The following is a 17,508-nucleotide window of genomic DNA, read 5'->3' on the forward strand; positions in this document are numbered from 1 at the left end:
CAGTCAACATCAAAACCAACTTCATGCTCCTGCCATCTGTGATTTGAAAACAGCTTAAGGCAACCTATTTAGACAGCTTTGGTTTTATTTACCCATTTGATGGTTTATGCCTCTCACGACAGAGAAAATTCAAGAAGAGATTGACCAGGTAGTAGGACGATCAAGAAAACCCTGTGTGGCTGACCGGACCCAGATGCCCTACACAGATGCCGTGGTCCATGAAATCCAGCGCTTCATCACTCTTGTCCCCTTGGGTGTCCCTCGCGCTGTGACCAAAGACACCAGCTTCAGAGACTACATCATTCCTAAGGTTAGCTCCCTTGACTTCAGCAGTTCTTGGTCAGTCAGTTAAAGCCACAAGTTAGAGCTGTTGTGGCCTGACCTTGTTTTCACCCAGCCCTTTGTAGAGGGTTTTATCCTCAGGCAGCTGTAGCTGACTTGCACTCTCTTGTTGATGCTCCATGGGCCAAGACTAAAACAGTAGATCTGACCAACACTTTTGTTCCCTTGCTCTGCAGCTTTAACATTAGCAGAAGCACAGTGGGTTCACCAACACCCAGAGCAGTGATTCTTCACACAACAGGCAGCAAAGCTGAGGAGCAGCTCACCACCATCCAGGATAGCCTGGGCACATGCTTGGGAGCAAAGTCAGTTGTTGGTTATTGAGCACAGAAAGACTCTGAGCCACAAAATGCTGTAGGTGATGTTTGCATTGAATGGAGCCAGCCATAGCTGTTGGCTCTGCTCTAGCACTCTTCCTGAGGCAGTCTCTGCTGGCCACTGCCAGAGGCAGGCTGGTGGGCCAGAGCAGCCCATGGCTTGGCCTGGCCTGCTGCAGCAGTGCTCATGGCTCTTCTGGGAGACTGTGGGCAGCTGGGAAACAGCAGTACATGGGCTGCTGCTGGTGTGATTTCCAGCTCTCTGTGTCAAATCATAAGGCAGGACCCAGAGAACTGCTCAGCTACCAGCAGAGAACTCTTGTGTCATCGCTGCTGAATACTCCAGGCCCTGTTAATGGCTGGCCAGCACGTGGGAAGGTAGAGGATTGTGGCAGGAACAGGAGCTTGTTTTCCACAGCTTTGTGTGCTTTGGATATTTTGGACTCTCAGAAAGAAGGGACATGGTACATCTACAAAGTCATTATTGTGGAACACCAGGAAAGAGAAGAATTAGGTGGGGTGTCCCCTGATGACCAGAGCAAGGCCAGAATGAATGCTCTGGAGACAAGAGGGAGAAGTCAGGAAGAGCAGCCAACAACTGCTGTGACATTCAGTAGGGTCTCCCTAAAGATGCCTCCTCCAAAGAAGGGTCCCCAAAGGGAAACCAAAGGCACTGGTAGGGTTATACAGGGAAGCAGAGTCTCAACTTGGCAGGCAGTCAGATTGAGTGATCTCACTTGCCTGCTTCTCATGTTCTGCTCTTCTTTTGTTACTTCAGGGCACCACGATTTACCCTATCCTCGCTTCTGTCCTCTATGACAGTAAAGAGTTTCCAAACCCACATGAGTTCAATCCTGAACATTTCTTGAATAAGGATGGCAGCTTTAGGAAGAGCAACTTCTTCATGCCCTTCTCAGCAGGTAAAGCACACGTTTGTCCTTTTCCTCTTTCTGTCAGCCTCCCCCTCTGGTGACCACTCTGCCTTTCCCTGCAACACTCAACTGCCTCTTCCCAACGCAGTCCCACAGGTGTTGCCTTGGGGCTTACTGCTCTCTGGATATCTCCTCACTTCTGCTCCTATCTCCAGTGGCATCTCCCATCTTCTTCAGGCCTGATGGCTTCTCAAATCTCCTGCTAGGAGCTGTCAATGTAATGACATGAATGGGATCCACTGGCACTAAAATACCTGGTCCCCTGCCTACACAACCACCCAGGTCATCCTGAACGAATCTTTTTGTGACAGCTCCACTTTTTCCACAGCACCTTTTAAGTACCTCTTAGGCTACATGCAACCATTCACCTATCAATAGGCCTGACCCTCCACTTTCTCACCTGTGCTTTATGTCACCCTGCTCTCTCTCATCTTGACTCCTGTCATGTTCCCTCCACACTTAAGTCTTCTCCTGCTCCTCTTCTTCCTTCACACACCCATCCAAACTGTCAGGGATCTTTTGCCAACAAATTCTTCTCTTGAAAATGCCCTCTGTAACCCTGACAGTTGTCTCATTGCTATGCCTGTGTGTAGCAAACAAAGCTGTGCAACACAGCTGCTTAGCACAAACTCTGCTCTACTCAGAAACTCCCATTGAGTTCTATTTGCTGCTTTCACTTCCAGGAAAACGAATATGCCCAGGAGAGGGCTTGGCTCGAATGGAGATATTCTTATTCTTAGCCACCATCTTGCAGAACTTTACTTTGAAGTCTGTTGTCAACCCCCAGGAGCTCAGCATAACCCCAACTCTGAGTGGGATAAGCAATGTACCTCCTGACTTCCAGCTCTGTGCTTTTCCCCGCTGAAAAGCACTGATCCACTCCAGTGGCCTGAACCTAGCTATGCCTTCACAGCATCTTTACTCAAATCAAGACTTTCCCAAGCCTTCAGGAAGGCAGTCCAAACACAGGCACAAAGCAGAGATCTCTGAAGCCTCCCAGAACTCCACCTCACCGCAGGAGGCCCTGGGTGACATTGCAGCCTCTGGCACTGATGCTCTGTCCCAGGATCATTGAGGGCACTGGCTGCATCAAACAGCCACTCTTGCTCTTCTCACCAACACAGCTCCCGTGGCTGCTCCTGCAGCACCTGTCCCACCAAGACCTGCCTTTGCAGATGGACACTGCTGCATGTGTGTACATTCATGATCCAATAAACAAAAATCTGTTTAGGATGATTTGAGCTGTTGTTTAATTTGGACTGGGGCAGTGCCCACATCTGCTGCTGCACTGCAGAGTAGGTCTGCAGAGCCTGTGGCCGGCAGCCTGTGGGAAGGGCTCTCCCTCCTAGGCAAGGATGCTGCCTTTGTCATCCACTGTGCTCACTGCTGCTGCCTGCAGGGAGCTCCAGAGCAGCCACAGCACACCACCAGTCGGGACAGCTCACAGGGCTGGAGGGCAACGGTGTCCTACACCCTGTCTGCCAAATGACGTCTCGGGTGTTTGGCACCTGCTGCTGAAGGCCATAGGCTGTAGTGTAGCAAATGAGCTGGTCCTTTGAAAAATGCTTTCAGACTAATTCCCAGGTGTAGGGGTGCTTTAGTTTTAAGTTGGTTTATTCCTGTACCCCACATTCCTGTTTATGGTTCTGCCCCGGGCTCTCTCTCTCTCCCTCTTCTTGATCGCCCCGTCAGTTGCACTTTTCCACTCCCTTTCCCTACGAGTTATCTCTCCTAATCCCTCCCTGGCTGCCTGTCTGTTATTCAGTGTCCATGCCCTTCCATCTAGAACCTTCTGTCTTGGACACTGAATGATTGGACCAGAGGTCAGGGTTCAACCCCCAGTTTATTCCCACTGGAGATCCGAGATGTTTGTTACGCATTATTCCCTCCTCTCAAAAATTTAGATTGGTCAGTGTATTCTGTTTATAAGGCCCTGCCGGGCATGCATTTTTGTCCGCGCACGACGCACTTTCAATAAAACACCTTCCTTTTCCCTGTCAGCGCGGTCCTGTCTTTCTCCTGCGAGACGCAGCCCGACTCCTCTCCAAACAGCTCCGGGGATTCTTGCTCTCCTGAAGGCATTCTGCCTTAAGCACTCTCCCCAGGAAGTCTCTCAGCGGGAGGGTGCCCTTCCTCCTTCAGTACTGCTGGCGGCACTGGCCGCAGCCAGCCGGGAATCCAGAAACTCAGAGGCCAGTCGCTGCCGCTGCACCCAGGTCCCTGATATTTATCACTGCAGGCCTGCATCTCAGCCCCGCAAATGTGAGCAACACATGGAACAATGTAGCCCTTGGGCTGGCCAACTTATTTCTCTGCCCCACTTTCTAAATGCTCCCTTGATTGCAAAAGCCAATGCAAACCTAAAGGCCCACAGGAAAGTTCCGTTCCAGTATTAGCAGTAGACCCAAACAGCAGGTGGCAGAACAAGGAATATAATAAGTAGTTTCAGCCCCTTGAGGAAGGGGGAAATGCCAGCATACAACAGAATGTTTTTCATTTGTGGAGGTAGGATTTGACCTGCTATCCTGGCACCCATCATAGGTGGACCATGTAGCATCAGGAAATTTACTCTGCTAACATCCAGTGCAAAAGTGAAACATAAAGGTAAAAGATCTATTAGTCAATATGAGCCAGACTAAAAAGATGATTTTGAACCTTGGAATTTTGGAAAAAGGTTCTCAGCATCACTTCTTCTGCCACAACTTAGTTCAGTAGTGGCACTGAAACAATTAGATCGACCAGGGTGTTGGCTGAGTAAGGAGTTCAGTTCTACCTTCCCTGCTTGAGTGATATGCTAACAGATGTCAACAGTGTCAGACATGCAACCTTGCAAAACAGGGCTGCAATTGATTTTCTCTTAATAGCACATGGACATGGATGTGAGGATTTTGAAGGAATGTGTGGTACAAATCTATCTGATCACTCAGACTCTATTTACAAAAGCATACAAGGAAGGTGTATCACAGATTAGAAATGATGATAGAACTTGGTTAGATAGTCTGATGGATGGAATTTAACTTCATGGGTGAAAGAGCTTCTAAAAAGGGGTTTATACATTTTAGTCATCATAACAGTTGTGCTAATCATGGTGTCTTCCTTTCTCCAACGCATTTGGGAAATGATCAACAAAGCTATTAAGGGAATCTACATGGTTCAAAGAGAAGGGAGAGATGTTGCAATGCAAGCCTCTTTGAGTTCCTCAAAGAGAGAAATGAATGCAGGGGTTGAATTAAAGCCTTTAGAGCAATTAATACACATTAAGCCACATAGATATGAAATAGAAGTGTAGGTTTAAATTCTAAGTAAGTGGAAATGTACGGTACAGTTTTAAGTAAGTAGAAATACATTTTAAGTGCCTTAAGAAACAGCGTTAGCTAGCAAAGGCCCTAAGGCTGAGTTTGAAATTCAGTAACGTGGCTCCAGACATAATAAAATCATGGGAGAACTTGGTTTGCTCTCTAGAACAGATAGAACTAGAAGTATAAATAGATAGAACTATCCACGTCAATAGATAAACTTATAAATGTAAATATTACTAAGAAAAAAGTTTGTATATTTGCATAAATAGATAATATTATATAAGTAGGTTTTTAAGAAGTGACACTACTTCCATACTACTTGAGCACATTAGAATTAGGTTTAGATTGGTTTAGAAATAATGCTTGAGAATTGTGCTTTTAGCTGATTGGATGTTTTATGAATAAAATGCCCCTCCATTGGGGTGAAGGGATGGGAGAAAGGGATGGAAGGAAGAAAGAATAACAAGAAGAGAAGAAAGAAGACAAAAAGGCTGTGGTTCCTGCTGCTCGGAACATTGGACTCTATGCCAGGGAACAACTCTTGCTGCTGCTGCCACTGTTCCTGCGCAGAATCTGGGACTCCACGCCAGAGAGGAGCTGTTGCAGCTGCAGCCTTTACTTGGGATTCTCTGCCAGAAAGATTTTAGCACGGGCTTTCATACTTGAGCATGGACTTCAATACCTTGAACTCTTTGCCTTTGAGGCTGATGCATTCATGCAATAAACAACTTCACTACAACTAACAACTGCTCCTATCTTTGAAGACCCCTAACCCAAGACAGCCTCAACAAGATTACTCCTGAAGTTTCTTGAAATAGGAAAGGAATTAAAACACAGATGCCACCACCCATTAACACCCTCCAACCACACAGGATCAACAGAACCTAATTAGAAAGAACAACATCTGCTGCCTCAAGCAAGCTACTGATCAGTTCTTTGCCTCCACATGTAAGTGCTACTCCTCCCTTTTAAAGGCTCCAAAGCAATACAATTAAGGCTTCTCTCCTGCCCTTAACAGGAAGCATTTCTAATCGAGCCATAGAGGAAAAGAGGGAAAAGCATTTTTCCTTCCCCTCAAGGACTACTCCATCAGCTATAAGCAGAGCTCAGTCTAAGTGCAAGCACCAGAGGTCCCCCAGGCTGGGCAGGTAGGAGGGAGGTGGGGCCCCATTTCCCCTCTACTGCCTGGAGAGCTTTGTTCTACTGTTTTCACCCAGGACCTCAGAAAGCCAAGAGGGATGCTGCCCAGCTGCTGGGACTGACAACACCACACTGAACCACTCCAGATGCTCTAAATGGCAAGGTTTTATTCTCATCTAAACTAAATAAGTTAAAAATTAAGAAAAGTGCTCTTATGCCAACAGCAATGTCAAATTAGCTTTGACCCAAGACCTTTGAAGACTCCTAACTGCCTGCTGTCATATGAATACATATGAGGAAGCACTAAGTAAAGTTAGATTTTTTTTCCCCCCTGAATTTCAGAAGGGCCACCTAGGCCCCCCCCTTTTTTTTTTCTTTTCCTATTGATATGAAATTTCCATGTTCTCATTCACCAGAAAAATGCCACCTACCCTTTTCCATTTCTAGGGCAAGAAAGGCAAGTTCATCCACAGCATCATTAGCAAGGCCCATTTGTGTACTGCTTTGGCATCCTTGTTTTCCAGTCCTGCCACATGAGCACAGCCCTATCTTAACTACTGAATTAGGGACAAGTGGGCAAGTCCCAGGTCCTCAGCCCTGTCAAAACACTGGCCTGCATCTCCAGAGAAGCAGCTGCAGGATCTGCTTGGAGTGAGCTTTGCTGCACTTCTGCTCAGTGTTGGAATGGAGCCTAGGTCACTACTTTTGAAAGCCACTATATTCACTAACAGAAATGCCAACACCACCCAGCACCAATCCTGCCTCACTCTGCAGTCCAGGTCTTGACAAGGTCTCCAGTTTTTCCAAGGCAGAGACGATATCAAATGCAGAGGAGAAGAATTCAAGTGAGATGAAATCAGAGCATTTGGAAAGCTTGCACTGACACTGCGGTAATTTTTGCCTTGCAAACGAACTCTTACAGCTATAGTCTCCAAGGGAAGGGGGACCACCAAACAAACGGGTTTGACAGGCACTTTATTGCAATCCACTGATTTCATGCATGGCTGACACCTTCCTTTGCCACAGCATAGAAACCACAAGCACCACACACAGAGCTATTGCAGTTGCCACAGCAGCAAATTCCAGAGCCCAGGGGGCTGCAGCATGCACAGCTGCTCCTGTGGGGAGAGACACCCCAAGGAATGCTCCCAGTGAGGCACAGTGATGCCCTAGGGGCTCAGACTTTCTGTAGAAAAGCCTTAGACCAGCCCCCTTCCCCGGCTCTGCTGCCACACTTACCAAGGCCATCCTTGGCTGTGTCCTGTCTTAGCTCATCCTGGAGGAAAATCACAGGGCCTTTGCTGGAGACATGGGAAGTACCTTCCTGGAAAGGATGCTCAGCACTCCTTTTACCCCCTACACAGCAACGTGAAGGTTGTGGGTAAGAAGAGACAGAGCCCTGAAGGTCAGCAAACTTTGTCCAGGTCAGCTTCTCAACACGGGAAGCTCTGAAGGCACAGTTTCCGTGTGAGACCACATAGAGCTAAGAGGCCATGAAGACCTCTGTCTTTTTGGCATAAGAAGAGCCACTTGGTCAGTGGAAAGGAGCAGGAAACGCTTTGTCAAGCTGTCCATGCCTTAAGGGAATTACTCCATAGGCTACATGTCTCCTACTCCCCAGCTTGGAGACTAGGCCCTTGCTGCCCCTTGGGCTAGGGAGCAGAAGGCCAAGGCACTTCCTGACTCTGGAAGGACAAGAGGTGATGCAGGACTCCTTTACAGACTGGTGGCACACGGAAGCACTGCAGTGCAGGTACACCTAGAGAAAAATGGAACACAGCCTGAAATCCCTCAGGCACTGTCTGGGGCCTGGTGATATCCTAGAGTGGCACACTGACCTCAACCAGCAGCTAAGCGCCCACACAGCCGCTTGCTCACTGCCCCTACTCTGCCCCAGCAGGGCAGAAAAAGAATGGGAAGAGCAAAAGCAAGAACACCTGTAGCTGTAAAGACAGTTAAATAAGTGAAGGAGAGGAGAAGAGGGAAGAAAAGACCTAAAGCACAAGTGAAGGCAAGTCACCCACCCAGCTCCTTCAGGCAGGTCAGTGCCCAGGCAGTTGGGGCACCAGCTACGCTGGAAGATCAAATCCCTCAATGTTTGCTTACACTGCTGAGCATAAAATTGTGCACACGGAATATTCCTTTGGCCACTTCGATTCAGCTCTGCTGCCTCCCAGGTCCTAGCCTGTTCCATGCCTACTCACTTGGGGTTGAGAGAGAGCAGAATGAAGAGAAAGTCTTGGTGTTCTGCAAGTGCTATTCAGCAATCAGCAAGAACATCTGTTTTCAACACTGTTTTAGGGACAAATCCAAAGCCACAGCACCATATGGGCTGCTAAGGGGAGAGTTAGCTCCGTACCACAGGCCTGGTCCCTAAGGGGGAAGGCAGGAAGGTCTGTTCGGCTTGTTTCACATCCAGGCTGTAGCCTTGGAGCCCTCTGCTGTCCGCTCCAAGGCAGCTTCGAAACTTTTACACCATTTACACTTGCAATCTCGGTGCAATGTGGCATTACAGCACTTCTCCCTGACACCTGCAATACTGCTGCCCGGGCACCACTTCACTGGGAACCTTGTTAAGTACAGCTGAGACCAATTTGGTGTTTTAGTCGATCCCAGGAGCACTGAGCAAAGAGTACAAGGCAGGAGGGTGAATTTCATGTGACTTAACTGGAGGATCTCAATGAGATTCAGAGCCCAGATGCTTCAAAAGGTACTCAAAGTTTATTTCCAAGTCATTTTGGCCAAGAAATGTACTTTAGAGAATATTGATTAGTGTAGCTAGAGCACACTCCCTAAGCTAATTCACCACCCAAACTAGCACTTGCTTAGGTAAACTATTCTTCTAGTAGGCACATTTTCTGTCACACTCCAAAAGTGATGTCTCTACCTCTACCACATTCACTTCAGGGAATGAGGCTTTTTGCATCAAGCTCTCCTCTTGTGTTTCAGCAGAGGATTTTCCTAGTCTTTGCCCCACTCCCCCAAGGAGGCCAAGAGACTCACAGTCATGAAGTGCTTCCTATTGCTCACACATTTTACTTGTCTTCAGTGTGAAACTAGGCAGGCAAGACAGGATCTTACCAGCCCAGAGAGTTTCTCATGGGAAGTGGAGTCCACAAAGGTGAATGTGTAGAGCATGAAACGCTGGTAATGAGAGGGCAACAGTAGTCCTGAGGTGAAACTTGGAGACACCAGCTGTGTCTGATAGTTGTCCCCTGCATAAGGGCACCTGAGGAGGAAAGGTAAGCAGTGAAAAAGAGCAAGTTATTCCCCTGACCCAAAGTATTTTATAAGTTACTTACCCATCCACCAAAAGTGGCCACTGCTGCAGTTGCTGGGGAGTTGGTGCTTGGTGTGGCCCAGCAGTGGTGCAGAACTAAAATCAGGTCTGGGTCTGTTCTCTAAAGGATCCTGACCTCTGCATGAAGAGGGTCTCTCAGAGTCTTCACAACATGGTAGTCACTGTCCATATAGTAGGAAGTATAGCTTCCATCTGGGACAGAAGAAACCCAAGAGCCTTTTAAGAGCAGGAAGAAACAGGAACAGGCATCCTTTATAACCATATCAATAAGTTCTGACCATGGCAGGGAAGCAGTGCTGGGATAGCCCATCAATACTCCACTGTTACTCATCAGAGACCAGAGCCCTGCACTGGGAGCCTTGAGCAGGTCCTGCAAACCCCTCCTACCTGAGGCAACATGCAGCTCCAAAGACAGAGGGCCTGGCTGGGACACAGCAGGGAGTGCTGGCAACGTGAAGACCTAAACACTCAAGGGAATGGAGCTCCCACTGATGGAATAAGTACATCGGACATGTAACCTGGTGGGAAAGGAAAGCTCCAAATCAGGCAAATAAGAAAAGCCACTCTGATACTCCCTTTCTCTTCTGATACTCCCTATCATCCACTTTCATTAGTTATAGCCCCTTTCTTCTGTCACTTCCCTTTAACAAATACTTGAAATTCTCTTTAGTGCTTAGATTTGACAATCTGCAGATTGTCATTGAACAATATCAGCTTTATACCTACTAATTAGAGATACACCAGTCTTCAACCTACTCCAGCACCCTCATGTGAGCTCAGAGCTTGTGACAAGCAGGAATTTCTCTAGTGACATTGAACCCAGGGGCACCCAGCAACATCAGCCCCAGGGTAATACCTGAAAATGCTATCCCTAGTGACAGAGCCAAGGCTCCCAGTCTTCACATCGCTGCTTGCCACCAGCTCATTCTCATATATGGCCTGGTCTGCAGTCATCTGGAAAAACAGATAGGCACCATCACTGTGGTAAAGTCAGGCTGCATCAGTATGAGGCTGGAGAACAGCATTTGGCCTGTGGAAGTCTGTAAGATGTTCATTAAGCAGCCAAAGCCACGTCAGGCTGTTCCAGCTCTTCCAGCCTAGCAACAGCTGCAGCTCTTACCTGAAAATAGTGCCACAGGCAGAGAATGGAAACTGGTACACAAAACAAAGGCAGGTTGTTAGGACAGGGACACAGCCAGTAATGTGTCCTCTGCCAGTTGCACTGAGTCCAGGGCAAGAGGTGGTAGGGTCACATCTTGAGACACAGCAATGGAAAACTGGCCATCAGGTGTGCAATGAGCTGTCACTGGAGAAAAAGATATAATCAGTGGATTATATTAGAGATAAGAGTGAGGGAAAGGAGGCTCTAACATAACAACCAAGACCAGCAAGTCCTGCAAGCTGTTCTGCCTTAAACCCACAAAACAAGTGCTAAGTACGGCAAGACAAGTGCAACCAGTTGCAACAACAACACCGATGCCGGGCATAAAACCAGGTGTGTTGCAATACAGTGGAAAATGCTGGACACTTGACTGGGACGTGATATTCTTGGCAGCCAAAAACATAGCCCTGAGCCACTGACTTGTCCTGCCAGCAAAGTGAGAAACCCTGCTTTGCAGCAGCTCAGGAGGGAGGGAGAACAGCTGATCAGGCTTACCTGTGTTACCAAAGTACCAAGGTTTCACCTTGTCTCTGGAATCATAGCAGCAGCCTCATGCTTCACAGTCTCCCTTGGCTGATGGGCAGGGAGGCACAAGGCAGCTGGTCCTGGCTGGGAACAGCTGAGCAGACACTACTGCTTGGAGCATCCAGGGCTGGAAAAAACAGCAGGTCTTTGCAGATAAAGCACAAGAGCAGGGGGATAAAGACATGAAGGACACGGGTTGGAGGAGTTCTGGTGACTCTGCATACACATCAAGGGAAGTGAGAGTTAGGTGAGGGTCAAACACATGGCCTGGATCAGGCAAGAAGCCTGCTCAGGAGGAACCTGCATTTCCATGGAGCAGAGACTCCCCCTGAGGCCCTTTACAGGAAACTGGACTTACATTAGACATGGCAAGAAAAAGCTATCTAGATCAACTCTTGGTAGTTTAGGAAATCATTGTACCCAGTCTCCAGTTCAATCCCTGAACTTGCAGGAACTCATGTAGCCAGAATATGGCTGGGAGACACAATGCACACATTCACCTGCTGACCCTGCAGAGAGGCACAAGTCCCTTTGGCTCAGCAGCATCTGCTCCTTCAAGCCCAACCTGCATAAGGTAATTGTGATCCTAGGGGAAAGCCACACCAGTCAGGACAGCCAGAGCAGCAGTAGGTACAGCCCCAGCAGAATCCCTCAGGCCACTCACCCACTCAAAGACATAACAGCCTGCATAAGAGACCAATACTTTCCTGGAGCCCTCTGGAGTCCCAGATACCAAGAATCCACAGCTGGAGTCATTCTGCAGAACATGTGCCTTCCCTTCAGTATCTGGGGAAAGGGGGCACAGCAGCAGAGGCTTCAGAGTCCCACATTGCAGATCAGACCTGCTACAATCCATCCTTTCTGTAGGAAATAGGGACCTAGGCCATATTAGGGTCTGGACCAGCAGTGAGAGAATCCAGCAGCCAAGACATCTAGACCCAGGCACAGCACTTCACCAAGTCCTTGACTGCTGTGTCATATAAACAGCCCCCTGATTATGCAAGATGCACAGAACTTCAGTGAAGTTCAACAGCACTTCACATCACAACCTGTTCCTTTCCTCTCATTCCGTGCGCCTCTGCATTTGGACAAAGATATGGCTAAAAATGCATCTTGATATTATCTCACCCCAAGTAGTCAGCACAAATGAAGCATTCCCTTCCCAGCCTGGAGGTAAGGTGAGCTGCAAGCTTTTTTGGCCACAAGTCAGCAGGGTAGGATCAGTAAAAACACTGACATGAGCCCCCAGAACCAAAGCCAGGGGACCAAGAAACACCCAGAGGAGCACAGCCCCTGATCTAGCAGCCCTAGACCACCCTACAACACCCATCCTGCTCTCTTGCTAGGCTCTTAGCCTAGTCCTTTTAAATTGTGGAGCCAGCTGGGACCAGAAATCCCTGAAGTGCCCAGCTGGACCCAGCCCAGCAGTTAAACATCTTCCATTGCCCTCACCTGAACTCAGCAGAGTCTGCTTGCACTCTTTGAAGGAAACCAAAGGGCAAGATTTAAGCTCATATCAAGAGATGGGTCTGTATTCATACTGTAGAGCCCCAGGAGGGTCTTCAATACTTCTTTCCCTGAGTCTTTCCCACATTTGGGACATATAGGAAACCTGCTTGCTTCTTCCCATGCTCCCTATTCCTGCTCTAATTGCTCATTACATGCCATGAGCGCAAGAAACAGTGACAATGCTCCTTTACTCTTTTAAAGACTACAGGGGTTCAAATTCCAGACACAGGGGCTGACCTAAAAGCACAGAAAGAGCCCTCCAGATAAAATCTGTGAGAAATCACGGAGCTCAGAAGGCTTTGCACGCCTAAACAGTGGTGATTCCCCATAAGCACTCGTGGCTGTGGACTTACAGCCCTGTTTGCAGGGTGTTTGTGGGGATAGTTGCAGGACTGGCTCAGGCCTGGCTGCTAAGTGGCAGGATGGTGTGCTCTCTGGGACCCCTTCCCCCAAAAACTGGCAAGTGGGCCCCTGAGCTGGGCTTGAAACACAGGCAAGGGCAGCCTCTGTGATCCCAGAGGAAACTCTGCCTGCCAGCAACCATGGCCTGCCTGTAAGTGCAAGGTGCCATGGAGAGTCTTCTCCCCAGCCACACATCAGGCAGCCACACCAAGCAAATGCCTCGTTGTCCATCTTTCCATACATGTTTCTGCATTCATGCCACGGAACTGAGAATGTCTTTACACTTCTGCCCTCAGCAGACCCTCCAGCTCCTGGATGTCTGCACAGCACTGTACAGCATCAGTTCCCTGGCCCCAGCCAGCCCTCATCACAGGCATGGTGGGTGGGCAGCAGCTGAGTCTGAGGGAGGCATTTCCTTTGCTCTTCCCCCTCAGCCCACAGCCCACCTTTGCTGCACAGCTGTACAAAGTGCCACGATCCCAGCTGCTCAACAAGGTCCCTGTGCCTGCCTCTGCTAATTTCATGCACCAACCAGGAGGGCTGCTCCACAAAGTGTAAGACTGTGTCAGCAGCTCTGCACAACAGGAGATGGAGACAATGGATCTCGGCAGGCTGCCTGCATGGCTGAGGCTTGAGCAGCCCTCATGAACCAGCTGCTCCCCACAGAGCCTGCCCAGGCACCAGGCAGCAACAGTGGAGAGACACCCATGGAAAACATTTAGACTTTGCCAGGGAGGGAGGCTCCATCTCTTTAGAAGCTGAGCACTGGGCATGCCCAAATCACATCATCACTGAATGGCTGCCAAATGCACCTTTGACTGCATTACCTGCTGATAATTGGGTAAAAATCAATAGGGTACTTTGGAGCTATAGGGAAGTACTTTGATTATACTTTAATCCATCAATACTTTACTTCTGCTGACAGAAAAAATGTCGACGTGGACCTGAAGAATAATTCTATGTGAAAGAACGCCAGAATGCTGTAGATCTGCCAAGGAGTACCTGTGCTGAGAATGTTGTCAGGTAACTGCCCCTTCCTAGTTCCTACACAGACACCAAATAGCTGTGGTTGATCATGTAGGGATGGGAGGCTCTTCAGATGAGCCTGAAATTCAGGGAAATTAAATGCTTTGTTTGAAAGAAGTTGTTATGGAAATTGGAAAGCAGAAAGCAGCCTAGCTGACATGAAACTAGCAGGTCTCTCTTCCTCAGAAATCTTTTCCTCATCCTTTTGATAGTTCCCATGCATTATAGTGACCCAGCTGTAAGCACCAGTTTAGATGGCAGCCAAGACCACCACAGACAGGAAAGACATGAAGAGGATGAAGGAAGGTGAAGAAAACCTCTCTGTGGACCACTAGTCTGATTGTCATGGACAAAAGGGAACTTTGTAGACAAGGAGGTAAGGTCATGAACTCTGCTGGCTGGCAGCTACCTCATGTGGAAGTGCAAACTCTCATGAACTTCACTTTCATTAGATGAACTTCCATGAACCTACATGAACCTACATGAACTGACCTGACAGCATCTGAGCTGATGCAGGAATGTGGCCAGCAGACCAGCAAGTAGCCAAAAGTTGTTGACAATTTGGTTTTTCCAGCAAAGTATTGAGTATGGCTCTCTAAGAAGTAAATTAAGACTTAAAATGAATAACTGGAGAATTATTGCACCCATCCAAGAGAATAAGGATGACTTAGAACTCCCTTCTGAAGGGAAGGTACAAAAACTTTTGCAAAGGAAGGAGATCTTCACTAGCTCCTCTGAGTGAAAGGGAAGCTCACCTTAACACGCTGCTCTGCAGCAAACACAGCTTGTCCCAAGGAAGCACTCAGTTCACCCAGGCCTCTTGCTATTTCCCACCATGTCCCACATCCCCGATCCTTGCAACACCTTCCGATCAGCTTTGCCTGCAAATGTGTCACAGTTTGGGAGAGATGGACGGTTAAGGCCAGACTGAAGAAGCTGAGCACAGCCCTGAGGGCTGTTTCTACCAGCCCTTGCCACTGCCTTGGGATCCCCCCTGGTATGCAGTCCTGTGTAATTTGGGCAGGAAGCCTCCAGCTCTTTTTTAAGCCCTTGCAATACACCAGACATGCTCTGCTGTCTCCCAGAGCACCTAGGGAACTCCTCATAGTGGAGTCAGACTTCAATGAAACAAGAATGTGTGCGTGCCAGCTTCCAGCAGTAGGTTGGAGGAGCTGCTTTGGTAAGTGCAAGGACCAGTTGCCAGGTTGCAATGGCCTATACCCAACCTCAGAAAAGTGCATCTCTGTCACAGCATGGGAAGCCATTCCCCAGAGACTCTCTTAAGTTCTGGGTTTCTCTCTTCTCTGTGGTTTTCTCTTTTTCTCCTCTAGGAGCCCTTGAAGAAGTCAGAGTCTCAATGTCTCATCCCCTTTTCTGACATCTTCATTTTGCCTCAATCAGCAAGTCCTGTCTTGTCTATTGTCATGTCTGGAGACCTTTCTAGCATTGCTAGATTGATATTTTATACTCTCCTCTCTTGTGAAGCCAGTCACCCCTAGGGAGAGAGACTGAGGCTGTTGCTGTGCAATTGCTGAGGAAAACACAGTTGCATGTCCTTTGGCAAATCACATGCAGTGTGAACTTTACTGATAACATCAGAAAGTTTTCAGGAACAATGAAGGATGGCTCACACCACTGAGGGCTGGTGCAATCAATAGGGAAGAACAGAAAACCCAAATGTCACTGAAGTACTTGGAAGATTCTCCTGTGACAGTGAATATCTGTGAGTGCTTCAGTAGGACAGTGTGCCCCACCATGATTTCCTTAACAATTAGCACTAAGTAAAACAAAATAGGTTATGTGAGCACATTACAGATTTCCTAACCTCAGTTGTTTGAGATAAGGTGTGACTTCAATGAATAATTAATACCAATAAAAGTTTCATAACACAGGGCAATCTAACAAATGATTGACTAGTAAACATTGACTGACTCAGCCATGTGACCCAGAACCTGCTCTTGAGCTAACACAGACCTTCAGCATATAAACTCAGATCCAAACCTGTCTGTTTCCAGAGGTGCTCTGAAGTCCAGCCTCCCTCCCTCCTCACATCTTGGGTGTCAGCATGTAGCTGGCTCATATTTGGCCAAGGTGCTTCTCCAGACCTGGGATCCCTTTTCTGACACCAAGCCCCATTTCACTCTCACTGTAAAGCACAAAGAAAAAATGTTTGGTTTTTATAGCTATGTTTTAGAGATATGTGGGACCCATCTGCACAGCCACATTTATCATGAGAGAACCAAATCTTGATGTTACTAATGTGGGAGGCTAACCGCCTACTATGGGAGGCAGCAGCAAGGAGACTTTCCTGCTCTTCCTCACTATTTGCTCCATGGCCATGTTCTCTCTTGCATTTTTACAGCTCAGTGAAGAGTATGGACCCGTGTTCACAGTGCACATGGGCTCTGACCCAGTGGTGGTGCTGCACGGATACGACGCGGTGAAAGAAGCCTTGATCGATCGTGCGGACGAGTTTGCTGCCAGAGGACGTGAGCCAACTGGAGACAGGGCTAACCAGGGATTAGGTAAGTTTGCTGACTGAGCTCCTTCTGAAGGAGAAGGGAAGGGCTGAGGATGTGTTCAGCAGATTAGAGCTGGAGTGTACCTTGCATGAGGGAAAACTGCCAGGGGTGGGTGCAACCCACCTGGAGAGGGGAAGCCAGAGAGGGCTACAGCCACTGAAAGGGTGGGAGGTGGCAGAGAAGGAGAGCCAGATTGTTCTCAAGGATGGGCAGGGAAATGGCAAGGGGCAGCAGCCACCAGCTGCAGCAAGGGAAACTGTGTATGGGTGAGTGATGAATTATTCACAAGGATGTCGGGCATGTAGCAGAGAAGGCCGAAAGCAGGCAGTTGGACTACAGAACCTCCAAACCACACTGTGATGCTGCCATGTCAGTGCTCTCCAGGGACACGATTCACTGTCACCATGAGCCACCATTCATCTCACACCAGCATGCCGAAAACAGGCATCCTTCTTCCTCTGCAGGAATTGTTTTTAGTAACAACGAGCCATGGTTGCACGTACGGCGGTTTTCTCTCACCGCTCTGCGGAATTTTGGAATGGGGAAGAGGAGCATTGAAGAGAGGATACAGGAGGAATCTGACTACTTGCTGGAGGAAATCCACAAAACAAAGGGTACAGTCCATTTTCAATCTATTTTATGTTTGAAACAAAAGAGGCTGTATTAAGGGAGTTCACATCTTTAGCAAGGAATGAAGTTCCTGTGGATTTGGTCCATGCACAGCTACCCCTCATTACAAAGCCATAACAATTTTGTGACCACGTCCTGTTCTGTTTGGAGGACCCTTCTGTGTCAGTCAGAGACTGATCTGATATTTCCACTAACGGGCAGAGTTCAGATTACCCACAGTAGACATAAGCAGACATACAACATTTCATGGCGGTTTTTTAATAGTCTGTAACTTTTCTAAATTCACAGGAACACCTTTTGACGCAACCTTCATGCTGAGCTGTGCTGTCTCCAATGTCATATGCTCCATTGTCTTTGGGAGACGATATGATTATAAAGACAAGAAGTTCCTGGCTCTGATG

At 48.1% G+C, this 17,508-nt stretch overlaps 2 protein-coding genes and 1 pseudogene across 2 annotated transcripts; 2 read left to right on the top strand and 1 right to left on the bottom strand.

Moving 5' to 3' along the window:
• The first annotated feature begins 32 nt into the window (after positions 1-32).
• On the top strand, positions 33-2,827 carry LOC120510397 (cytochrome P450 2C25-like). Its single transcript, XM_039726199.1, has 3 exons — positions 33-310; positions 1,438-1,579; positions 2,275-2,827. The coding sequence occupies exons 1-3, from the start codon at positions 107-109 to the stop codon at positions 2,454-2,456; spliced, it is 528 nt and encodes a 175-aa protein (XP_039582133.1). The 5' UTR covers positions 33-106; the 3' UTR covers positions 2,457-2,827.
• Positions 2,828-6,499: 3,672 nt separating this feature from the next.
• Positions 6,500-12,636, bottom strand: LOC120510398 (annotated as a pseudogene).
• Positions 12,637-16,221: 3,585 nt separating this feature from the next.
• LOC120510399 (cytochrome P450 2G1-like) lies at positions 16,222-17,503 on the top strand (the record flags this gene model as incomplete). Its single annotated transcript, XM_039726200.1, has 3 exons — positions 16,222-16,480; positions 16,942-17,091; positions 17,396-17,503. Coding segments are annotated over exons 1-3 (502 nt in total), but the record flags the coding sequence as incomplete, so codon positions are not given.
• Between the last annotated feature and the right edge of the window lie 5 nt (positions 17,504-17,508).

Source organism: Passer montanus, unplaced genomic scaffold (genome assembly GCF_014805655.1).
Source record: "Passer montanus isolate IOZ18808 unplaced genomic scaffold, ASM1480565v1 scaffold574, whole genome shotgun sequence".
NCBI lineage: Eukaryota > Metazoa > Chordata > Aves > Passeriformes > Passeridae > Passer > Passer montanus.